At 49.2% G+C, this 25,980-nt stretch overlaps 1 protein-coding gene across 1 annotated transcript in view; it reads left to right on the forward strand.

The window, feature by feature from the left end:
- The first annotated feature begins 10,333 nt into the window (after positions 1-10,333).
- The window catches only part of Npffr1 (neuropeptide FF receptor 1), a 32,566-nt gene continuing 16,919 nt past the window's right edge, over positions 10,334-25,980 (forward strand). Inside the window, exon 1 of the mRNA XM_021205580.2 lies at positions 10,334-10,411. Within this exon, the coding sequence (XP_021061239.1) occupies positions 10,405-10,411 (7 nt within the window). The 5' untranslated portion in view covers positions 10,334-10,404. The remainder of the gene's footprint in view (positions 10,412-25,980) is intronic.

The raw sequence follows: 25,980 nt of genomic DNA on the forward strand, positions 1-25,980 counted from the left end.
CAGCCCCTACTTGTGCTAGACATTGACTCCTCCGGGTCCCCGGTGCTGTGAGCAGAGTCGTGGACTAGGAGAGCTGGATGCTGGTTATAAGTGCAGCGACACCAGATACAGGGCTGAAGCTGTCAGGCTGGTGTTGCCCAAATAAACCCTCCTGGTGACTTTGATGTCCCAGCTGGAAAGCTGCTGTTCTAGGTTCAGGCTTTTTTTTTTTTTTTAGGTTGAATTGGCCAACTTGAATTTACTTTGAATTGTAAAGCCAGATGCACCACAGTTTGTTATTGAAGAGGCACAGAGAGTGCTCAGCAGGTACCAGGCTCATCATGGCAGTTAACCTGTTTATTCCCTTGGTGCTGTCTTAGCAGCTGTGTGATTTCCAGAAATTCCCGGCCCCCTCCAAGCCTTGGTTCCCAGCTGCAGAATGGAGGGGCTGTGCTAGGAAATTGCTAGGGAGCTTGCTGGAACTCACACGATCCCTGTTTCTTGGACTCTTAAATGTTCTGCCATTAAATGCCCCCCTGCTAACCAGGCCTTTCCTGTCAGCCAGCTTTTAGGACTTCTGACTTGCTGGCTGACAGAAAAGCCTCCCTTGCCCTTCTTGTAGCGAGTTTCCTCTGAGGCTGCAGAGTCTGGATTTTAGGCAGGGTCTTTCATGCAGACAGAAAGCCTTGAGCAAGACAGGGTGATTACAGTGCAGTTAAGACGGGTGGACTGGACATGCACTGGGGGGGGGGGGGAACACACCTTTAATCCCAATACTGGGGAGTCAGAGGCAGGTGGATCTCTGGGTTCTAGGCCAGCCTGATTCATAAAGTAAGTTCAAGGACAGCCAGGGTTATACAGAGAAACCCTGTGTGGAAAAACAAACAAAGATGGGTGTGCACATGGTAAGGGAGTGATCAGGGCAAAGGAGTGAAAGAGTTTTTAGCATTTTCGTTGCTATTAATGCAGTCTGACTCCTTAAGTGATTCTGAAATTTCCTGAGTTGAATAGGTTGTTCGTTGCTTTTGTTTTCTGGGCCAGAGGTTCCTGGGATGGAATGGCTGTGTCTAAGATGATGGACTGACAGAGTGCTTGCTGGAGACAGCACAGCGTGAGAGGGTTTGCATTGCTAGCTTTCCAAAACATAGCATGAATCCTGCCTTGAAACTACTCTTTGCTTGAAATGTGTTGATCCCTTCTCAGAAAGCCAAGGAATGGGAGAGTTGCCGGTTACCTCAGTGGATTCCTGGAAAAGGAGCCAAGACCAGAAAGGGCAGTGTTGCAGTTGCCAATAAATATCTACTCAATTGGACCGGGTAGTGGCAGGGCATTCTTCACTACACGCCCCAGTGTTCTGGGTTCCTGAATGAAACACACACACACACACACACACACACACACACCCGAATGAAAGACACACACACACACACACACACACACAGCCTAATATTTTAATATGTCTTAAACAGCTTAATGGCTGGGCTACTCCCAAACCTCCACATAGCTAGCACCTCCCCTCTGATACTCCTGAGTTATTACTTAGTAAAATCTATATTCCATCTTTGTTGCCCTAGACCCAGTGGGGTGGGGGGCCCCGGGGCCGCTTTTGCTGGCTCTTACGTGTTGGCTGTCTCTCTGTCCCTTACTTCTCTGGTTGGCAGCTACTCCTTCCCCAGCATGGTGGCTCTATCTCCTTCCTCCTCCCCTGGGTCCTTTGCCCAGGACTCCTAAGGTCCCGCTTCTGTCTCCCTGCCCAGCCATTGGCCGCCGGCAACTTTATTTACCAATCAAAACCAACTGGGGAGGGTAGGGACCCTCGGCGTCTTACATTCTGGTTCTTGTGCAATTTTGGGGACCCAGATAACCAAATCCAAGCGTTAGACGAAATCCGCAACAGGCCAGGCCTAGGATAAGAGGTAGGTTTGAGAGAAGAAGCTCCCAAGCTACAAGACTCTGCTGGGCTCTCCGGGCCAAGCAGGTCAGGCCCATCCCTAAGAAAGGTGACACTGGTCTGGGTGTGGTGGCACACGTGTGTTTAATCCCAGCGTTCAAGGGGCAGAGAGAGAGGTGAGTCTCTGAGTTCAAGAACCAGCCTGGTCTGCAAAGAGAGGCCCAGGTCAGCAAGGATTATAAAGGGAAAATATGTCTCAAAAAAGAAAGGAAGGGAGGGAGGGAGGAAGGGAGGGAGGGAAGGAGGTAGGGAGGGAGGGAGGGAGGAAGGGAGGGAGGGAGTGAGGGAGGGAGGAAGGGAGGTAACACAGGGCACTAGTGCTCATGAATTCTCAACATCCAGTTGTCCCAGGAAGAGACCTGTTTTAGATTTTTAAATTTTATTTTAAGAGTGTTTTGCTTGCAGGTATGTATGTATTTATGTATGAATGTATGTATGTATGTATGCATGTGTATGTATACATATATTTGTATGTATGTATGTACATATGTATGTATGTACTTGTGTGTGTGCATATATGTATGCATGCATGCATGCATGTATATGCATCCCATCATGTATGTGCCTTGTACCTGAGGAAGTCAGAAGACAGCCCCTGAACCCCTGAAACTGGAGTTACAGATGGTTGGGATCCATCAGGTGGGTACTTGAAACTACACCTTGGCCCTCTTCAAGGACAACAAATGTTCCTAACCACTGAGCCCTCTCTAGCTCCCCGCTCCCAAGGGACCTGAGTGCCCTTGTTTGTAACTGTAGCATCCCTCTACCAGCAGACAGGGATGAAGGGGTAAGCACATGACCGGGAAGCGTTGGAACCAGGCCTTTAGGACAGGCTCTTTTGCTTTTGCTGGTCTGGGGTCTTTGGTGTGAGCCTGGCCTCACAAGAGGCCCACTTGCATAGAAGTGACCAATGGCTTTCTTCAGATGGCCTGATCCTGGGGAAAGGCCCCTCTGAGCCTTTGCTTCCCCAGCTAATCATGAGAGCAGTTTCCGCAACACAGGCGGGTACATCAGTGTTATGGACCTGCCATGCCCTGAGATTGCTTCCCATGGCCACTTACTGCCCACCATCACGAACAAAAGCCCTCAGTGTCGAGACAAAAACATAGCCTATCGTTGCCACAAAGAGCTGCAGGACATCTATCCACAGGACATCTGGAAGCCGATAGGGAACCTTTCTTCATAATTCAGAAGCCTGCAAGGCTGTGAACTCCACTCCTGGGAGGTGCAAGGGAATTGTTGTGATGTGGATGCCAGCCTGGGCTACAGCATCAGAACCATGTCTCAAAGAATTAAAAAGCCGATCAATTGATGAACACCTGCGCCAGGCTTCTGAGGTTGGCTGATGAGGTCCAGTGATGCGGCGGAGGGGGCCTTGACAGACCCAGCTGGAGCCAATGGTATTCCACACGAGCAAAGCCAGATTCCTACAAGCAGAGGCTCCTGTGCACCCTATTTCCTGTCAATGGGGACCACATCGGACAGGGGACCTTCCAGGATGAGCTTCTGAGGGCCTGTCTTCTGCACAGTTCACAGAGCTGGTTGCTGTAGCTGACACCTTCCACTCAGAAAACTTTGAGATCAGGAGTTATGCCCCTGGGTGGTGTCAGAGGGCAGTCTGGTCTGCAGAGCAAAGTCCAGGGCAGCTGGGGATAGATACACAGAGAAACTCTGCATTAAAAAATAAAAAATAAAAATAATTACACGTGAGCTATGTTAAGAAGACAAATCCCAAGGCCACCTGGTGCACACCTTTAATCCCAGCACTCGGAGGCAGAGGCAGGTGGATGTCTTGAGTTCGAGGCCAGCCTGGTCTACAGAGTGAGTTCCAGGACAGCCAAGGCTACACAGAGAAACCCTGTCTCGAAAAACCAAAAAGAAAAAAGAAAAAAAAAAAAAAAAGAGTTTCTGCTAACCATCCACACAGCACCCAAAAGGTCCTTCTAGATCCTAGGTCACTCCTTCTCCAAATCCTGAATGGCTCTCCATTTCCTTCCGGGTAAATTAAGAGCTCACACAGGATATTTTGGACCATGCATCCTCTACTGCCTGTTACCTCTCTGATGAACCACTAGGGGGTCGCTGTCACTTCTCTAGGAGAGAGACACAAACACACCCCTCCATTTCTCTTCTTTATCCATAGATCTTATCACCTTCTATATACCCAATGAGCATTTATTTATGCCCATTACTTATACTCAGTAGGACCTTCATCTTGGTGTCTATGGCTTTCCCTCCTTCCCATCTCTTGAGCAATGCCTGGCTCATAGTAGGTCTACAGTGTCTCTCCACTGAGGGCTGAACCGTTCCACACGAAATCTCCATGTTTCCCACTGGACATGTTGGCATCAACATTAGCCACTCCTCCTCACATGGGTCTTCCCAGACCCTCATGAGCCAAGAGACTGTGGCTGGATTTCGTCCTAAGTGGAGTGGCCAAGAGTCCATGAGAGGATGTGCAGCCCCGCCTTACTCCCAGCACACACCACTGTGCTCTCCCCGCCCCACTGTGCTCTCTACCTGAGATCTCACCATTAAGAGAAACCAGTTTCCCAACAAGTCACCAACCAGACCTTTGCTAAAACTGTGGTCTTTAGCCAACAGCATCGTAGAGGTGTGTGTGTGTGTGTGTGTGTGTGTGTGTGTGTGTGTGTGTGTGTGTGAAAAATCTGGTAAAGTATGTGTTTAACATGCTCAAATGCCTGGATTCAAATCCCAACATATAGGCACACACACACACACACACAAGGCACACACATACACAAAACAGAATACTTTCCTTTTCAGAATCTGCCTTCTACCAAGGTCCACAGGGGCATGCGGACATTAGTGGTCCATGAGGCAGCAGCAGCCAGCTTTACCATCTCCTCTCCCTCTTCCTCCTCCCTTCTCCTTTTTTCCCTTACTTTCCTCCCCTCCCTCTTCCTCCTCCCTTCTCCTTTTTTCCCTTACTTTCCTCCCCTCCCTCTTCCTCTTCATCCTCTTCTTCGTAATCTCTTTTCCTTCCTCTTCTTATTTGTGATGGTTAACTTCCATTGCCAGCTTCACTGAATCACTAGAGGACACACCCTGAGGCAAGTCTATAAGGACACTAGGCATGTCTGTAAGGACACTGGCATGTCTGTAAGGATGCTGGGCATGTCTATAAGGATGCTGGGCACGTCTATAAGGATGCTGGGCATGTCTGTAAGGATGCTGGGCATNTCTGTAAGGATGCTGGGCATGTCTGTAAGGATGCTGGGCATGTCTGTAAGGATGCTGGGCATATCTGTAAGGATGCTGCTGGACATGTCTATAAGGATGCTGGGCATGTCTGTAAGGATGCTGGGCATGCCTATAGGATGCCTCCAGAGAGACTTACTTTAAGATGCAAGGAGCTGAGCAGCCACAGTTTCCATTCTCCCTGACCACGGATGTGTGATATTCGTGCAGCCTTCCCCATGTGATGGCCTAGACCAGAAAGGGAGCCAAGAGAAACCCTTCCTTACATTGCTTTTGTTAAGTACTTAGTCACTGAATTGAGAAAAGTAATTATAACAAAGCGAGCCTCCTCCCTTCTCCCCTCCTCCTCCACCTCTTCCTTTTCTTCCTTCTGGTGTTGTTGTTGTTGTTGTTGTTGTTACTGCTGTTGCTGCTGCTGCTGTTGTTTAGTTAGTTTGTTTGTTTTTTCAGCACAGGGTCTCCCTTTGTAGCCCAGGCTAACCTGAAACTCACTTTGAGTCCAGGCTGGCCCCAAACTCCTCCTAAGGTAATCTTTCTGCTTTAGCCTCCTACGAGCTGGGTTTATGGGCACCAGCCACTGACAGGCTGCGGTTCTCTTACCTTATACAAAAAGTTTACATTCACTTCTTAAGATTTGTACCCATCCGAGTAATCAATACAGCACCCACGTGACAACCCAGTGGTGGCACATGCCTTTAATCCCAGCACTTGGGAGGCAGAGGCAGGCAGATTTCTGAGTTCGAGGCCAACCTGGTCTACAGAGCAAGTTCCAGGACAGCCAGGGCTACACAGAGAAACCCTGTCTCAGAACAACAAAAACAAACAAACAAAAAGACGGTGGAACATGTGGTCAAAGTCACATATAATGGGGACGCTCCCAGTTGAAAGAAGAACTGGTTCTCAAATCCAGGTCTTTAGACTGTACCATGGTTTTCAACCTGTGGGCCACAACCCCTTTAAGAAACCTCTGTCTCCAAAAAGATTTACATTACAATTCATAGCTGTAGCAAAATTACAGCTATGAAGTAGCAACAAAAATAATTGTATGGTTGGGGGTTACTACAATATTTGGAACTATATTAGAGGGTCCAGGTCGGTGGATTACAGAAGACCTCAGCCACCTACGCTCTAGAAAGCCTGTGGGCTGCCCCTGCCCTCCCATCTCAGACTGATATCCTGGTCCTCTAAAGCCTGTGATGTCCTAGAGATGTCCCTGAGCTCTTCTAGGCTCAGCACCCTCCACAAAAGATGCCATTGTCACAATGTGAACCCCAGCCTGAGAACAGGATTCCTCAAGGTGTCCCCAGCCTCTCGGAAGACTCCATATACCTAGGCTCAATAATGGGGGCTGTGAGACGCCCTCGCTTACCCAAACCTCTCATTCTTTAGAGATGTGGACGCTGAGCTCCCAAGAGAAGATGTGCAGGGAGCCAGTGTCGGAGCTGTGAAGAGAATACCCAGGTTTCTAGCTCCTTGTTTGGATTCGGTGGCCCGTTGTGGACTTCTCCGTGCTTCCCGTCTCTAGTCTCTCTGGTGGCTTCTATCCAGCTCTGCAGCCGGATGGAGCCAGCCATCTGAGTCCTCTATTGTCATTTATAAATGCAGAGAACAGCGCTGACCTGCTTCCTTGGGGAGGGCTTGCTAATAAGCATTTTAAGGCTTTTACAGTGAAATGCTCCTCAGAGGCTATTTCCAGGCTCCGGGAAGACATCTCACTCCTGCCTGAGCCTCTCGCTCTGAAAGGGAAGCCCCTCTCCTCCATTAAACACACACTGCAGGAGTCCACAGTGTGGGTGGGGTCTGAGCCCCAGGGCCACATCCTCACCATCCAGAGAGATCCATTTCTCCTTTCCCAAGAATTCTGAGCCTTTTCCAAGAGGGCAGCTACTCGATGGCTCCCTTTGCCCCAAAGGCTCCTGTGCATTTCCAGTCAGGGAGAAAGACGGAGTCTCCCACCGGAGTGCCTGGATGCCCTCCACAGAAGAGCCACCCCAGAGGGCACTGTTTGGCCTGATGCCAACCCTCCTTCTGCACACTTACCACCTCTGCTGGGCATCTCAGAACACACTTTCCAACCTAGCTTGGAGAGAAGGGGTACACATGCCAAGCCAGCGCAGACCTCGTGCAGTCCTTCAACACCAGTAAGGGTCTTCACCAGGATGGCTGTTGGGAATGACAGTGGATATCTGCCCTTAGAGGATGTTACATACTGAATGACTGTGTGTCTCTCCATCCTAAGCAAAATTAATAAATTTGGAGATAGGGCCTATATTGTTTGATTAAGGAGAGGGTCCTGATTCCCTAGAGAGAGAGAGAGAGAGAGAGAGGATATATATATATATATATATATATATATATATATATATATACAGTGTGTGTGTAATATATATGGTTTTCGAGACAGGGTTTCTCTGTGTAGCCCTGGCTATCCTGGAACTCACTCTGTAAACCAGGCTGGCCTCAAGTTCACTCATATATCTCTATCTACCTGCCTCTGCCTCCTGAGTTCTGGCTGGTACGCACTAGCTAAAAGACACATCTTTAATTCCAGTCCTTGGGAGGCTGAGGCAGGAGGATCTTATATTTGAGGTTAGCTTGGGCTACACAATGGGATTTTTGTCTCAGAAACAAAGAAGGAAAAAACAATTAAAAAGAGCTGGCCATGTGCTCAGTTGGTGGAATACTTGCCTAACAGGAAGTCCTGGGTTCTAGCGCCAGCAGGATGTAAATCAGGTGTGGTAGCCACACGTGCTGATAATCCCAGCACTAGGGAGAGTAAGAAGAATTGGAGACTCAAGCCTACATATTGAGGTCCAGGCCCATAGGGCTATGTGAGACATCATCTCAAAATAATAAATAAATAAAATTAAAAACAAAGACAACAGGACTAGAGAGATGACTCAGTGGTTAAGAGCACTGGCTGCTCTTCCAGAGGTCCTGGGTTCGATTCCCAGCACCCACATGGCAGCCCACAACTGTCTGTAACTCCAGTTCTAGGGGATACAACACCCTCACACAGACATGCATACAGGCAAAACACTAATGCACATAAAATTAAAAAAAAAAAAACCCACCAGAAAGCCTTCTTTAAAAAACACACACACACACCAGGAAGGGGAGTGGGAAGGCAGGTAAATGTGCAAGGGCACAGGGGAATGAAGCACTAGGAGGTTTTTTGTTTGTTTTTCAAGACAGGGTTTTTCCTGTGTAGCCCTGGCTGTCCTGGAACTCATTCCACAGAGCAGGCTGGCTTCGAACTCACAGAGATCCACTACCTACCTCCGCCTCCCATGAATAACACCACTACCCTGCTGAAATCTTTATCTTGGATTTAGCAGCTCCCAGGACACTATAAAATATGTCTCCACTGTGAAGTTGTTCATCCTGTGACATTTTCTTACAGCAGTCTGTGGAGAGAACGAAAGGAGGAGAGGATCATAGAGGAAGATGGGCAGAGAGAGGGACAGGACTGCAGTGTCACTGTCATTCTGCTATGTGCAAGACTTGCCAGGGAGCTCAATGTACCTCCAATCTCCTTAACGCCCGAGACTTTCCAATTTAATAAAGACTAGGTGTGATCTGAGGGAGGGAGGGAGGGAGGGAGGGAGGAGGAGGTGGCTGTTAAAACCTTCTGGATGATTCCAAACTTCTGGGAAAGTTTAGGAAACACCAGCCGAAGAGCTGTGCAGACTTGAGAGCAGAAAGCGGTGGATGGGGTGAGGGGTGGCGGGAAGACCAGGCAGGGGCACAGCATAGGGGCAGGTGGAAAATGGCGAGGAGCTCATGAGAGGCCCGTTCAGTGGTGGGAGGGAGAGACAGGATTAGACGTGGAGAAATGGACCGGATAGAACCATAAAGGGGCGGTCAGGTTTACATCAGCTAGTACCTAGAAGCCTCAAGGAGATGGGGGGCAGAGGGGAGCGGGTATCACAGTGACATTCACCCTTTCAGAGGATCAAGGTTGTTCATCTGGTGAGCGAAAGACATCTTCTGTTGTTTTGTTGTTGTTGTTATTTTTTAGAGACTGGGGTTTCACCTTGTAGCCCCGGCTGGCCTGGTACTCGCTATGTAGACCAAGGTGGCCTCCAAGTCAGAGATCCGCCTGCCTCTGCCTCTCAAACATTGGAATTCTTGTGTTTTGGAGACCGAGTTTCTCTGTGTAATCTTGGCTGTCCGGGAACTCACTCTGTAGACCAGGCTGGCTTTGAACTCAGAGATCCGCCTGCCTCTGCCTGAGTGCTGGGACTTAAGGTATGTACCACCACGCCCAGTCTATTGCTGGCACTTAAACACACACACCCCCACCCATCCCCCGAGTGATTCTAACTTGAGAGATGAATTCTACTTCAAGAGTGCTGGTCTCTAGATATTTCAGAAGTTACAAAAGAGAACAATCTAGATGCTTGAAAAAAGGAAGGAGTGGTCCACTCACTTTCTTTCACTGGCCCAAAACCCGGGGATCTTCATTCGAATGGCAGATGTGCAGGCAGTGTTGTCTTCTGGCTATGTGACAGGGACTGAGGATGGTCAAGGCAGTGTTCTCTTGTCCAGCAAGGGGCATTAATTGAGTGTCTACTATATGGTGGGCAGAAATGTACACATTTGCTTCCCTTAGAACCGCTTTACAGATGCAGGAACTCTGGCTCAGTGCAGACGCGACACTTGCCCAAGCCTGGTCTATTTGATTCAGAAGTCAGGGTCATCATCTATCAGACATCTTGTCCGCGTTCACTGGGGAGAGCTCACCGGCTTCTCTGTAGGGGTCCCGCCTATGTAAAGACAGCGACTTCTTGGTCTCTTCAGAGAGATAAGTCCTGGCTATCATTGTGGGCGAGTGAGGGGCAGGCTGGTAAAGAGTGGGGACAGAGGCTGGTGTGTGTCCAGCAGTGCTGCGGCGGGCACCGCCCGCACTTTGGAGGGTGCGGGGTCCTGGGAGAGTTTGCGGGGGAGGTGCTCGGGGCGCCCTCGCTCGGCCGTACAGGTGTGCCGGGTGCCATGGAGACGGCGCGGCGCCAGCCCCCTCCTTCCCTCCGGTCCAGGAGGCGCGGGGCGGGCGGCAGAGTCCGGCGGACTGCAGCGCTGGGAGGGTGCTGCACCCCGCACCCCAGGGAGTGAGCGCTCCCTGCTCGCCTGCGAGCGACCGGTGAAGCGGGGACGAGGGTAGCCCACCCAGACCCCAGACCCTTCCTGGACCCCAACCCACCCTCTGGAAGGTGCTTGCCTCCTTTGGAGAGTGTCCCGGAGCAGACAGTATGGAGGGTAAGTGACACTAGGGGTAGGGGGTCAGGGTTGGGTGGGTTTTAGACCCAAGAGCGGGGGTGGGGAGTGGAGGGGCGGGGGGCGATGACAGGATGGGAGAAGAGACACTGACCACCTTGGCTGCCAGAGACAGACACTGATACTTGTGTGGTTATGTCTGTGTGTCTCTGTGTGTGTGTGTGTGTGTGTGTGTGACAGACACACACACAAACGCACAAAGATGCAAAGACCCTGAGTGAGGGTCAGAGATAGATCTGAGGGTGCTTCTGTAGTCATGGGATTGGGAGGGGGGAAAGACTTGTGTATGTGCATGTGTGCCAGAGAGGCAGAAACAGAGAAACAGACACTGAGAGACACACACCGAGTGAGGTCCAGAGAGATAATGACAGAGTGATGTGGGGGTGATTCTGTGTCCAGGATGTATGTGCCTGTGTGTGAAGAGTTGCAGGGGCCACCTTTGCACCTGTGGTGCATGTATGTGCATGCATGTGCATACCATCTGTAAACAGAGGCTATTTTGTGACCAGGTGAGGATAGTTTAGGTACCAGCTTTAGAGAAGTGTTGCCAACTTATAGCTGGCTTGCTGGGCTCGGGAAAGGGATGGAATCCAAGAGGAGGTGGCCTCCATGATTCATCTAGGGAAGGACTCAGCTCAGAGCCTGTGAGGAAGGAGAAGCGAAGGCTTAGCCTGCTGGCTTCAGCTGCATCTGGGAGGGTCCAGACCCCTCTCTCTGCCCACATAAACAAAGGGAGTTACATTTAAAACTCACTCAATCCGAGGCTGGTCCACTGGCTTGCTGGGTATCTCTGAGATGGTGTCTGTGCCTTTCTGTGCTGATGGCTATTCAGCCAGTGAATAGAAGGACTTACATGCAATAGGACATCACAGGGAGGTTGCGAAGATAGAACAGGACCAGATATATTGAATACATTCATACCAGTGAGTGAGAGCTGTTGAAAGCCCTGGGATTCCAGTGAGGAATTGCAAGGGTTCACCATCGGAAATTAAGGGGGGGGGCTTATAGGAAACCTTGTGAGGTGCACTGGCAGCTTTCTAACGAGCTAGGGTTTGAAAAACACACACATACAAAGAGATGTGGGAGGAATGCGCAGCCCGGAATGGTAGGGTCTATAAGAATGAAGGTTAGCAACGTGCCGAAGCCCCAGTGAGCAGAGACAGAGCAAATCGCGCTGTAAAGGGTTCTACTCAGGGTTCGGTGCTCTGGCACAGGGGACAGACAATTTTGCTTCACACTGAGCTGAACAAAAGACCAAAACCCCAGAGGGGGTGTAGTGGACAGAAAGCACTGAGCCACCTGCAGTGAGCTCACCCTTCTAAGCCAGGACATATGGCACCCCAGGGACCTGCAGGCAGGTGTAGATACCGTCGTTGCTGTAGAGGAAATTACAGCAAATGAAAGAAAAAAGAAGGGAGGGGGAGCCCTGAAGATGCACACATGTTCTGATTTTCAAAAAGGATAGAAGGATAATTTCTGAAGCCCACTAAACTGCTCAAATGAAAGGCTGGCCTGTTAGTATGCCAGAGAACATTATTGAGTTCAGAGTGAGCGTTCGAGAGGGTGCAAAGCTTGGGGCTTGGCAGGGGAAGCCGTTCCGTCCTTCTACAAAGAGCTGAGTCGTAGTGTGTTCACCCAGACACTGTAAACTAAGTGAATTAAGTCAGAGATAAGGCACACCTGCAGTGACATTAAAGACGGTGTGTCAGAGTGGGGTCTGGAGCTAAACGGTACAAGAGCAAGGCTGAGTTCAGTCCCCAGCATGGGGACACGGGGAGATAGACTCTATTTCAGATTGCATTTATCGACATGGAAATGTGTTCATTGTCCATGGTGGATGGATTATGTTTTGTGAGTTTATACTGTGAACATATTAAATGACTATTTAAAAAACAGATTTAGAATACATGCAGAATAATCCTCTCTTGCAATGTTACGTAGTTTTATTAGTGGATATCTATCTATCTCGTCTATGAATGAACCTTGTATACCAGGAGAGTCGCTAGCACGTATCTCCTTTGGCTTCTCTGGTTTCTGAGGTATCCCCTAAGACAAGAGTTGCCTCAGAGAAGCAGAAGTGAGACGTGGAGAGACAGCAAAAAGGCAAAGAGGCAAAAGGGGTCTGGGGGTGTAGGCCAGTTGGTAGAGTGCTTGCCTAATGTGCAGGACGCCCTGGGTTCTATTCTATACCCAGCAACTCATAAACTGGGCTTGCTAGTGAATACTTATAATCCCAGCACTTGAAGGGCAGAGGTTACATAGCAAGTTCAAGGACAGCCTGGGCTAAAGGAGAAGGGGCTCTAACTGCTGCTCATCCCTCTCTGCTGGTTGAAGGCTATTCCACATTGTAAGTTTGTTCCTGCTATGGCTTCGGAAAGCAAAGCAGAGAGACTCTGGGTGCAGGCAGGATGGGACATTGACTATACAGGAGCCTGCTGCCCCAGCTGATGTCCCTGGGCTAAGCCAAGGGGATGCAGTGCACAGCAATCAAATGCGTTATCCCCGAGGGCATATCCCAGGGCATCCCCATCTGGAGGAGGCTTTCCCTCTGTCTTTTGTGGCACTGGGAACTGTGCCCATCTTTTCAGAAGTTAAAAACAGAGCGACAGGAACAAGAACACATTTGGAGCTGGTGTTGGAACTGAGCAGGCAGACACTTGCTTGGCACGCCTCAGGCTCTCCGGGTTTGAGCTCCAGCTCAGCAAAACAAACACAAATTTTCAGGAAAAAAAAAAAAAAAAGGAAATCTAGTGTTCATTAGGAGCCTATGTAAAAGCAAAGCACAGCAAATTTCCTGTCTTGGGCTGGGTCCCTGGGAGATAAACAGATGAATTCTAGTCCTTTTGTGTGAACTCTCAAGAAACGCAACGCACAGGATTGATGAGGGGTCTTGAGGGCTGATGCAAAGGGTGTCATTAAAGCTTGATAGCAATCTCTAGGTGCCTGAGAAGGGGAAGGAAAAGCATATTTATCACATCTGTAGCTACAAGCCCACACAGTCACAAGGCGACAGACTTGGGATTTAAAGCTGAGGCCTGGAGAAACGGCCCAGTGGGTACTGGGCCACCCCTGAACTCCTGAGTTCAGTCTCTCATCACCCACATAAAAACCAGGCTGGAGGCAGGCATCTGTAATCTGTAATCTCAGTGCCTGGAGGAGGGAGGGGAGGGAGGCTGGGGTAAGTAGATTCCCAAGGGCATGGGGGTAGGGTGTTGCTGGTCAGATCTATGGCAAACTATAGGTTCACTGAGAGACCTGTCTGAAAAATGAGGTGGAAGCCAGGCTGTGGTGCATGGTCACAGCACTCAGGAAACTGAAGCAAGCGAATCTCAATGAGTTCCAGTCTAGCCTGATCTACATACTCTTGCCCTAACTGAAACCTAAACATAATTCTAACTGTAACCATAACCCTGACCCTAACCCTAACCCTGACCCTGAAAATAACCTTAGGTTTCTTGTTTAAGAAACCTGTGGGCAGTTTTCTATCACATCCATTGAACGGTTTACACCCGTGCTAATGCAGTACTGTTAGGAGATAAGGAGCTTGTAGTGCCTTCCTTAAAACACTGGAACCAAAGAGCAGGAGAATAACAAAGAACAGTGTCCTGTTAGTAAGACAGCGCCACATCCATTAAAGAGATTACTAAATGCAACATAAACATATAAAACACAATATGTTTTGGGGGAACAAAAACCTTGAGTTTCCTCTTCAATATACATGTGAGCAAGCAGAGTTTTTTTGTTTTTGTTTTTGTTTTTTCTTTAAGGCACGGCTACATAATGAAATTCTGTCTTGAAAATAAAAGAAAATTGGTAGATAAAGATACCCAAAGCTGAACTCTAGCCTCCACAGACGCATTCACACCACACATACAAAATAGACACGTCTGATTCCTGGCTGGAGGATAAAGAGAGAATTTTTTTTAATGTATTTGTATGTTGTGTGTGTGTATGCATGCATGTGTGAGCACTGTGCATGTCACAGCTGTATGTGAAGGTCAGATGACAACTTTGTGGAAGCAGTTTTCACTGTCCACTTGTGCTTCTCCCCTTTCTCCTCTTATTCCTCCTCCCCCTCCTCCTCCTCCCTCCTTCTCCTCTTCCTCCTCCTCCTCCTCCTCCTCCTCCTCCTTCACCAAGGTCTCTCTAAGTGCCTCCCCCCCCACTATCCTAGAACTTGCCAGGCTAGCCTTGGACTCACAGAGATCTGCCTGTCTCTGTTCCCAAGTGTGTGTTAGGATTAAAGGGTTCTGGAGATAACTCAGGCTGTCAGAGTTGTGCACAAAGGCCTTTACCTGCTGATCCAGCTTGCAAGCCCAGAGGTAGAATTCTTGAGTAGCCAGATCAGAACTATGACCTGGAAGGGGAGTCTGGGCCACAGAAGCTTCCTCTCCTGCCCTGAAGGTAGGCACTACAATCTGCAGAGCCCCTGCGCCGGGCCGATGCCACTGGAGCATGCGCGATGGAGGACGGCTAAGTAGGAAGAAAGACTGTATCCCAATCAGACTCCAGAGCAGCGGCTTTTCCCTGGAAGTTCTTGGCAGCCTTCACAGCTAGCCGGAGGAGTGTAGCTCAGTGGGTAGAGTGCGTGCATAGCGTTTGAAAAGCCCTGGGTTCAATGCCCTGAGCTTCACGGAACGCATCCAAACACCCGGCAATGAAAGCGGGAAGATCAGAAGTTCAAGGTCATTCTTGGCTGTTTGAGACCAACCTGGGCAACATGAGACTCACTTAGAGGCAGAGACACAGACAGACAGACAGACAAACACACAGAGAGAATATGAATATGAATGTACGTATTTCTGCCGGGTGTGTTGACTCCAATGTAAACAACCCAGGAAGAAAGGTTCAGGCTCTGAGAGCCTATGGGGTCCTGGCTGAGCAGCTGTTCAATGCTGAGTGAGGGAACCGGAAACCGGAGTGTGAGGTCAGTAGGACGTGGTGAGTTTCTACCATTTCTTCTAAGATGCACACAGGAAAGTTCAGTCTCTGCTCTCATTAGCAACTGAAATTGCGTCTCAAGAGTGCAGCACTTCTTTTGAAATGCAAATGGACAGAGACTCAGCTTAAAGAAGGTCCTGAGTCACCTCCTCAGCCTGGGTACAAGTTTATCAAAGCCTCTTTTTTTAAGACAGGTTTTTTGTTGTTGTTGTTTTGTTTTTTGTTTTTTTGTAGCCCCTGGCTGTCCTGGAAGTCATTTTGTAGACCAGGCTGGCCTCGAACTCACGTAGAACCCTCTGCCACAGTGGGACTAAAGACATGCACCACCGCGCCTTACTGTCTTTTTTTTTAAAAAAAAAAAAAAAAAACAAAAACAAAAACAGAATTCCAGGACAGGTAAGGCTATACAGAGAAACCTTGTCTCAAAAAATTAATTATGTATGTATGTATGTGGGGGTGGGGTGTGTATCTACAGAAGAGGGCAGACCTTCCCCTAGGCCAAAAAAGGGTGTCAGATCCCCTGCAGCTGCAGCCCCAGCCCCCCACCCCCCAAACCAAAGTGGGTGCCAGGAACTCACACTGCAGTCCACTGCTTAGCCATCCCTCCGGCTCCACTGAAATCTTTCCTCAACAAGCTACAGCTGAGAAGCGAGAGAGAAGAAATCCACTGGGGACAGGGACACTGAAGCTCTGGGTGCTGACACGGGGTTAGGAAGTGCTGACAGGGGGTTAGGAAGTGTTGCAGAAGAATGGATAGGGAAAAAGCTAGGTTGTCTTCCGTGGCTCCTTAGCTGAGTCCAGAGTAGCTCTGGGTCTGCCTCTGTGGGTTTTGTCTTCCTCCTTCAGGCAGGGGTTTTCTTTTGTTTGTTTTGAAACAAGGTTTCATGTAGCCCAAGCTGGCCTAAAACTCACTGTGTAGCAGAAACTCACTGGAACTCCTGATCCTCCCATCTCCACCTTCACAGTGAGCTGAACACCTTCACACCTGCCTTCAGGAGATATTTTAAATGATCCTTCCGGTATTCATGATGTCCGATGTGCATAGGCATTGGAAGTCAAGGCCCACTCCTGGTTAACCAAGGAGCCCTAATTGGGTACTAAAGGGTTTTACAGGTGGCGTAATGGTTTCAAAGAAGACAAGGAACTGGGAGATAGCTGAGCCAGAGCAGAGGCTCAGACTCACCACATGTCCCCAGGTTACTTGATGGACCGTGAATCCTGAGGTCAAGTAGGGGGCAGAATCACCCTGTATTCTGAAAGCAAGTTTCCTTATCTTTGAGCTTTGGTTTTCCCATGAGGTGAAAAGAATTCTTCTTTCCTGGTCAGCGGTAGTGTGATAGTATCAGATACAATAACTGGCGAGGTGATGCACATCGGTAATCTCAGCACTTGGGATGCGGATGCAGGAAGATCAAGGGCAGCGTAGGCAGTATGGGACCACCCCTTCCCCTGTTGGAAAGTGCCAATAACCCTGAAAAGAACAGAAGACAGAGCCTGTGCCGGGCAGCTAAAGCAGTACATAGAGGAAAATTCATTGCTCGCCACCTCTGCTCTAGGCGTGCACTAGATGGTGGTAGCATTTGAAGCTGGATCAGGCATGGCTGCCGCCTTCTATATAAAGCTGCACTAGGAAGCAGAAGAGGGTGAGCAGTGTGGCACTGAGAGATGGAGCAGGCTGGCCTGGAAGCAGCAGTCACCACGGAGCCTAGACAGGAAACTAAAGAGCATGCTCAGCCTGGCCTAGAGCAAGATGGAAGATGGCAGTCTCTGTCCCCTTTGTCTGTCTGTCCGGATTTCACTTACCGTAACATAAATAAATAAATAAATAAATAAATAAATAGCCTGCATGTATGAGCACCGTGTGTGTGTGTGTGTGTGTGTGTGTGTGTGTGTGGTGCCCTCGGAAGCCAGAAGCTTCCCTGGAACAGAGGCCCCTGGAACTGGAGTTGCAGAAGGTTGTGAATGAACATGTTGCTGGGAACCAAACCCAGACCCTCATCAAGAGCCATGAGAGTGCCTAACCCCTGAGCCACCCACCTACCACTCTAAAGTGTGAAGTCCCTTTCAATGGACTGAAGGAATATGCTTAATATGGTGTAAGACTCCCAAAAAAACGGGGAGACACTTGCTCTAGTCTCCGAATGGCGCAGACACCCCCCCCTGAACTCACAAGAGACTGTCTTTGATGCAAATCACATGAGACTTTATTTGGGGTGCCAGAGCTCTGGGGACGACTCATATCCCACAAGGGGAGAGGGACCTTTCTTTCTATGGACCCTCCAGGGGGAAGAAGGGAGGAGGGAATAGGAGATTTCTATATCACATGGGCTTGGGCCATCGATCTGACAAGTTTTAGCTTCCTGATTTGAGATGATTTACAAAGAATGGGTATAGGAGGGGTGAGGGGTTGGAGTCTTGTGCAGGAGCAGGTTACCAGGAAAGTTTTTCACCTGTAGCCTAGCAACCAAAGCCCACAAATTCTCGTCAAATGTATGAGTTCACACAACAATCAGGACCTGCACAAACACAAATTCAAAAAGTATTCAAACTATACAAATGTTCCTAAGCTACTGGGGCATAATAAACTTTTTTCCTTTACCAGCAATAGAATCTATTTTATCAATCTAGGGTTTTAATGATTTCTTTTATCTTGTCAAAGCCTTACAATGGGAGATAAGAGAAATTCAGTTTCTAGAAGTAAGGACTTGAAGTGTTTCCAGATGATGGTGGCACACGCCTTTACTTCCAGCACTCCCGGATCAGAGGCAGGCAGATCTCTGTGAGTTCAAGGCCAGCCTGGTCTACAGAGCTAGTTCAAGGACAGCCAAGGCGCCAGGCAGTGGCGGTGTATGCCTTTAATCCCAGCACTTGGGAGGCAGAGGCAGGCAGATTTCTGAGTTCAAGGCCAGCCTGGTCTACAGAGTGAGTTCCAGGACAGCCAGGGCTATATAGAGAAACCCTGTCTTGTAAAAATAAATAAATAAATAAATAAATAAATAAATAAATAAATAAATAAATAAATGGAGGGGGGAGAGCACACATTAGTCAGAAAGCAGCAGGCAAGAGCGAGCTACTAGATGAGTTCTGCAAAGCCCATTTCAGATGTAGCGGGCTCCTTATTCACTTCAGCCACTAGATGGGGACTGGGCTCTGGCAAGTTGTGTCCAGAGAACAAAGGGAAGCCTTTCCTATTATAACTTCTCTAGAGAAGACAGATGCCCTAGGATGATCTATGGCTTTGCTATGGGGACATGCACGATTTGAGGCCATTGGGACTGGAAGATACTGGGACTGGCCAGGGGGTGCAGAGATAGGACAGGTCATTTACAATGCCCGGTTACATCTGTCGTAGCTAGGGACGGGGCTTGGGACAGGTGTGGTTAAACCATCCCTACCTTGTTTCCCTGCACCAGGATGGGTGCTTGTTAATCCTCAGCAGGGTCTGGTCAGTTGAAGGGGGTGAGGCCTGATCTCTCCAGGCGCTGATCTAATTGTAACCGGCCTGTTCCAACAAGCATTTAGGAGGTTAATAGGCTTGCTTGGGGTTAAAATGGAGATTCAGTGGTTAAGAGCACTGGCCGGTCCGGCTTACTATCTTCTATAACAGTTGGTGGCCTGCGCCCTCTTCTGGCCTCTATAGGCACCAGGCACCCAAACGGCGCACAGATACACAGGCAAAATGGTTACACACATAAAATTAAGGGGGGTGGGGAGGCTCATTTGGTACTCCAGTTAGCTGCTCAGGTTTTTCTGCTCCAAGGATACTGGAAAGCTCACTTGCTCCCACTTACCAAGATGGACAGGAATTAAAAAGGCCAGAAGTAAGGAACCCAGATTACAATTGAGGGAGCTGGAGAAGGTGGGCTTTGGCTCTGTCTGTAGTAGTGGTGGGATTCCTGTGCCCCAACCCCACCCCTACTGTTCTCCTGAGTATCCTTACTCCAGGCTCACTTCCTCGGGAACAATTCCAGGCAAAGCACCCATCACTGTGGCTCTGTGCTTCCTGGTGGGCAGCAAATGCCATCAGGAAGCAAGCCACGATGTAGCATGACTTCCATTCCAGTGTTCAAGAGGCGGCCAGATCTCTCTGAGTTTGAGGCCCACCTGATCTACACAGGTAGTTCCAGGCCAGCCAGAGTTCCATAGGGAGACACTGTCTTAAACAAAAACAAAAGGAAAAGAAGCAAGCCTGGGAGTGTCATTCAATTGGTAGATAGCCTGCTCAGCATTCTTAAAGCCCTGGTCAGCCTCAGCCCCATAAACTGGGCAGGTGGAGGCAGCAGGATTAGAAGTTCAAGGCAAACTTCTTAATTCTTGACCACATAGGGAATTCAAGGCTAGTGTGGCTACTTCAAACTTCACAAAAGCAACCCCGAGCTGGTGACTTAGTTAGGGTCTCTATTGCTGTGACCAAACACCAAAGCCAAAAGGCAGGTTGAGGACGAAAGGGTTTATTTGACTTATACTTCTGCATTGTAGTCTGTCACTGAAAGGAGCCATGGCAGTACCAGGGCATGGGCTTAGAGACAGGAGCTGATGCAGAGGCCATGGAAGTGTGCTGCTTACAGGCTTGCTTCCCGTGGCTTGCTCAGCCTGCTTTCTTATAGAACTCAAGACCACCTGCCCGGGGATGGAACCACTCACAACGGGCTGGGCACTCTGCCATCAATCACTCATTAACAAGCTGCCTTAAAACTGGATCTAATGGAGGCATTTTCTCCGGATAACTTTAGTTTGGGTCAGGTTGACATAAATCTATCCAGTATAGCCTGTGAGGTGGCTCAGCTGGTAAAAGTCTTTGCTCCGAGGCCTAATGACCTGAGTTTGATTCACCCAAAACCGACCAGATGAACGGAGAGAACTGACACCTGCAAGCTATGGAACTTCTGACTTCTGGAAGTGCATGGGGCACTGGAGTGTACACACACATGCACACACAGACACACAGACACACAGACACACACACACACACACACACACTAGGTAAATGCATCCAGCATTGTTTAGTCAGCTGTAAATTATAGCCCCAAGCCTCCTTTTTAAACTAGGTTGCCGTCCTCCAGTCCTTTTACTATGGATGAGTGACCATCAGTGGCTACCAACTTCCAGGACAAGTTCTCAGCTCCTTAATCAGTATCCCTGCCTTTTTGGAATAGCATTGCCCCCCATGGAAGAGCACATAACCAGTTGAGACCACAAAACCTTACTATGCTCTTTCTGCCTGCCCCTATCCTTGGGATGCTGAACTTAGACTCTGAAGACACCCCCCACCCACCCAGAGGCCCAGGATGACCCACCTGAGTCCCCTTATATTAGCCAAGATGCTGAGGTTACAAGCAACAGACACTGGTGCCAACTAACGCTGGTTCCAATGGGAAACTTATAGGAAGGGGGATGGGCAGTCACTGGGTGGACGGCAAAGCTGGGTTACTAGGACCCACAGTCAGATCCAAAGCAAGAGAACTCCCACTGGCTGGCATTTGGCTAGGGATGGGCTCACACTTCTGATTGGACAGTCTCTCCAATGCTGCATGCAGGGACAAGGTCTGGATACATCGTGGTCCCCACCCACTTGTGCTCGCTGTGCCCCTGAAAGTGTGTGCTCTGTTGAGAGAGGAGTCGACACATTCAAGGGTCATAATCTCCTTCTGGACAGGAAGCATTTCATGCCAGATCAAGAGAAAGCCCTTAAAAGCCGCTGGAAAAAAAAAAGCATCAAAATACATCAAAGGCTTTGGTGATCCCCGAGCGTTAAGCTTCACAAAAGCTTAGCGCGCAAGGGGAAAGATAGCACAAGACAGTGGCTCTGAGATCACAAGGGACTCATCAGAGGAGCTTTAAAAGAGAGCGTTCCCAAATGCCACCTCCAGATCCTGACCCACAGCGGGTAGAAGGAATAGCTCCTTAAAATTGGGGCGATCGCGGTGTGTGCCTGAAAGCCACCGGCAACGACAGGGTTTGATTCCATGTCGCCATTTCCCTGAGATCAGAAAAGTCAAAATCAAAAGTTGGAACGAAAGAAACAAAGTCACCGAGGAAATACAGCCCCCCCACCCCCCCATGGACGAAGACTGTCATTCAAATAAGAAATCCTGGCCAATTTGCATAAGCACATTTTATATGGAATAGAGATAAAGAGTGCGTGTTTTGTGACCATTACAGCCGAGGTCAGTATTTCCCCCCACACCACCAGACCTCCTTTTAAACGTCTTGATAAAACCCCCGAAGCACAGTGGCTGGTCTGGGAACTAAGGTGCTGGCCAGTTTTGCCTGTCTAAAGACTCCCTGGCTGGTGAGCCGCCCCTGCTGTGCGCAGCCGCACTCCAGTCTCCCGGAGCACTACAATCTGCCAATCTGACGAAAAGGTTACACTGAGTTCTTTTTTTAAAGGGCATCTCTCACATTGCCAATGAGTTTGATTTTTTTGTTTCGTGTGGCTCTTAGCCATCTGTCCCGTATGGTGCTCTGTGCCGTTGGCAGTTCCTAATGTGGTGTTCTTCAGGGGTTCCGGGGTCGGGGTTCGTCAATAGGCTCTAAAGGTTGTATTGAAGGGATCTGGGGCGGAACTTTTATGTGTTACCGGGACAAACCAGGAGGTGGCGCCAACGATCCTGTCGGTGGGAAGAAGGCTGTGAACTCCAGGGCACACCTAGACTTGATCTCCAATGGGCTTCTTCATTTGTATGTATGATGATCCAGTATTCTCCAAACTGCTGCAACTAGGTTGCCATCAGAGTAGCCTGCATCCGTGCGAACTTGACCTCTGTCCATTGTAGTAAAAGAAGTCTCTGGTTCCCAGAAGTGATATGATCAACCCTAGGCCGCAGCCAGGAAATAATTTCAATTTTTGTTTGTTTCTTATGAAGATTGAGCCTTGAGCCTTGTGAAGGATAGGCAGTACTCTACCACCAAACCACACCCTATCTAATACTTTAAAATTTAAAACAGGGGCTGGAGAGACAACTCTGCGGTTAAGAGCACTGACCGCTCTTCCAGGTCCTGAGTTCAATTCCCAGCAACCACATGGTGGCTCACAACCATCTGTAATGCGATCCGATGCCCTCTTCTGGTGTGTCTGAAGAGAGCAACAGTGTACTCACATACATAAAATGAATAAATACATCTTTTTTAAAAAAATATAAATAGATGGCTGGGAGCTGGGACTGGGAGAAGGAGCACTTGCCTAGCGAGTGTGAGATCCTAGGTTCAACCCCCAGCACTGCAGGAAAACCAATAAAAATTAGAGCTGGAGAGTTGGTCCAACGCGTAAAGTGCTGGCTGCAAGCATGAGGCGGACCGGAGTCTGACCCCACCCCCAGAACCCGCATCAAAAAGCTAAAGGCTGCCGGGGCGTGGTGGCACACACCTTTAATCCCAGATCTCGGGAGGCAGAGGCAGGCAGATTTCTGAGTTCGAGGCCAGCCTGGTCTACAGAGTGAGTTCCAGGACAGCCAGGGCTATACAGAGAAAACCAAAAAAAAAAAAAAAAAAAAAAAAAGCCAAAGGCTGTGGCATGCATCTCTACTGGGGAGCCAAAGACAAGGGGCTTGCTGCTTAGGCAGTCTAGCCAAACTGGTACGGTTCGCTGTAAGCAGACAACAGCTAATGAAGACATTTGACATTGCCTCTGGCCTCAAACTCAGATGTACATATGTGCACGCAAGCACACACACACACACACACACACACACACACACACACCAGATATAAAAACTGGACAGACGGTAGTTACAAGCACTTTGTATTCTTGCAGAGGACCCTGGTTCCAGTTTCCAACACCCACACAGTGGGTCACCACCATCTGTAACTCCAGCTCCAGCGGATCTGGCAACGTCTCCTGGCCTCCTCAGGTGCCAGCCACAAACATGGTGTCCATAAATACATTCAGACTGAACACTCTTACACATAAAGCCAAATCTTGAGATTAAATAAACAAATAAACTTTAAAAGCCGAGTGTGGATTCCCTTTCCTCCCCCCCCCCCCGGGGCTCCTGGCTTTCTGGGACAGGGATAAGACCTGAGACTCTCTAAGGATTTGCTGCTGATGCTGGGAGCTAGGTAGCTAAAAGCCACACTCAAGAGAGACGCTGTACTCTGACCGTTCTAGCTCGGCTTTTGCTGCTGCAGGTACGGTGGCCTTAAGCTCATCAGGGTACCCTAGAGGCAGCCTTCATTATATCCCGAAGCCCCTGGGATCCCCATCCAATTGGGGAATGTAATTGGGCTCAGCGGATGCAAAGTTCACAGGCTATAATCATAAGGGCAGCTGGCAGATCCCAGAAAGGTCGAGCGAAGGGTGTTAATGAGGTTCCGGCTGCTGGCATGGGGCTCAGGCTGCTGGGAGTGTGAAGGCTCCAGGTCAGGGGCAACTGACAGGAAGAGGGAGGTTTTCCTCAGGGAGTATGCAGGGCTGGGAGCTGGGTTAAGTCTCGGGATGGATGCCCAGGTGTTTAGACATCAGAAGTGAGCAAGGTCATTCAGAAACTTCTCACGGGCACACTTTGGGTGATTGACAGCTGAGTAAAGGAAGTGGGGGCAGCAGGTTAGGGTCCAGCCTGAAAGGCATCTGGCAACTTCCTCTACATTCGCTCCATTATTGTTGGTTGTCTATTGAGCTATTTACTACGATGAGGCCCTGTCGAGATACCAGGAACACTGCAACCAGTAAGACAGGGAAGAGAGAGCTGTGCAGCCCAGGAGAGAGCATTTTCCTTGTTTTATTTATTTATTTTTTTTTTTTTTGAGACAGGGTTTCTCTGTGTAGCTCTGGTGTCCAAGACCTTACACTGTAGACTAGACTGGCTTTGAACTCACATCCACCTGCCTCTGCCTCCAGAGCAGTGGGCATATGCCACCACTGCCAGGCTCTTAAGCACTTTTTTTTTTTTTGATGTGCATTGGTATTTTGCCTGTATCCATCTGTGTAAGCTGTCAGATCCCCTGGAACTGAAGTAACAGATGGTTGTGAGCTGGGAATTGAACTCAGGACCTCTGGAAGAGCAGTCAGTGCTCTTAACCACTGAGTGATCTCTCCAGGCCCCTCTTAAGCACTCTTAAGGGGAAAGGTCAGTAAACCTTCAAATAAATCATTGGCAGAGTAAAGAACACAGACAGGACCTAATGAGAGGCACGATGGGGGCACCTATTTTAAATCCCATCATCAGCTTCAGCTTCCCTAGGGAGACATTAGAGTTTAGAGAAGAAGGAGGGGAAGGGCAAAGTCTCTGGGCCTGGAAAGTGCAGGAGAGGGTGTGCAAGTGGCCCGAGCTTAGTGTGCAAAGGGGAAATGGAGAGGCCAGCAGTGGTCAGAGCCTGCTGTGGAGAGCCTAGGTGTGGAATGTCGGGGCAGGAAGATGGAGAGTTCGAGGCCAAGGGCTACAGGGATGAATGACTCCGTGGTTGAGAGCACTGACTGCTCTTGCAAAGGGCTTGAATTAGATCCCCAGCCCCCACATGGCAGCTCACAGCCGCCTGTGACACCCCTGGGTGGGGGGAGGGGCGTGTGCACATGGTACACAGACATAAATACAGTCTAAATACTCATGCATGTAAAATAAAGATAACAGATCTGAGAAAGAGAGAGTTAGTTCAAGGCCAGTCTCAGCTATATAGTGAGTTCATGGTCATCATGGGTGATATGAGACCCTTTGAAAGAGAGAGAGCTCAAGCTGGGTGGAGGGGATACACTCCTTTAGTCCCAACACTTGGGAGGCAAGAGGCGGGCAGATCTCTAAGTTTGAAGCCAGCCTGGTCTACATAGCGAGTTCTAAGACAGCCAAGGAAGGTTTGAAAGAAAAAAAAAACAGAGAGAGAGAGAGAGAGAGAGAGAGAGAGAGAGAGAGAGACTCCATCAAGTGAGACCACCAGGCAACCCAGACACACCTTCTGATTGCACCTCTAGCTTTAACGGCAGATTCCAAGAACTCCAGAGCACAGAGAGCGGAGCTTCGGAAATGGTACCGCAAGAGAACAGTGCAACATCCAGCCTGCTGGCATCCCCACAGACAGCCGTGTCATCCTCAGGACAGACAAGTCACCGGGCTTGGGAGGTGGGGAAGAGACAGCGGAGTGGCAGCGAGTGAGGTGGGAGGGGGTGGGGTTTCTTTATTTAAACGTGCACTTATGATGTGTGTGTATGATGTATACGTGTGTGGAGACGTGATTAGGATGTGAGTGAAGGTCAGAGGGCAGTCTGTGGGAGTGGGGTCTCTCCTCCTACCATGTAGGTCCCAGGGATCAAACTCGGGTGACCAGGCTTGATAGAAGGCATCTTACCTGCTGAGCCATCTCGATGGCCTGGTTTGGCTTGGTGGGAAGGTCTCATGTAGTCTCATACTCAAACTCAGTATGTCACCAAGGATGACCTTAAACCTCTCATCCTCCTGCCACTGGAGTTCTAGCTGTATGGGTGTACACTATTCCTTGACTTGTATGGTGCTGGGGGTGGAACCTCTGGCTTTGTGGGTGTTTTTTTTTTTTTTTTTTTAACAAATAAAATATATATTTTTAATTGTTATTTTCTTTATTTACATTTCAAATGCTATCCCGAAAGTTCCCTAGACCCCGCCCCCCGGCTTTGTGGGTGTTAAGTCAAACTTTCCATCAGCTGA

Source organism: Mus pahari, chromosome 9 (genome assembly GCF_900095145.1).
Source record: "Mus pahari chromosome 9, PAHARI_EIJ_v1.1, whole genome shotgun sequence".
Lineage (NCBI taxonomy): Eukaryota > Metazoa > Chordata > Mammalia > Rodentia > Muridae > Mus > Mus pahari.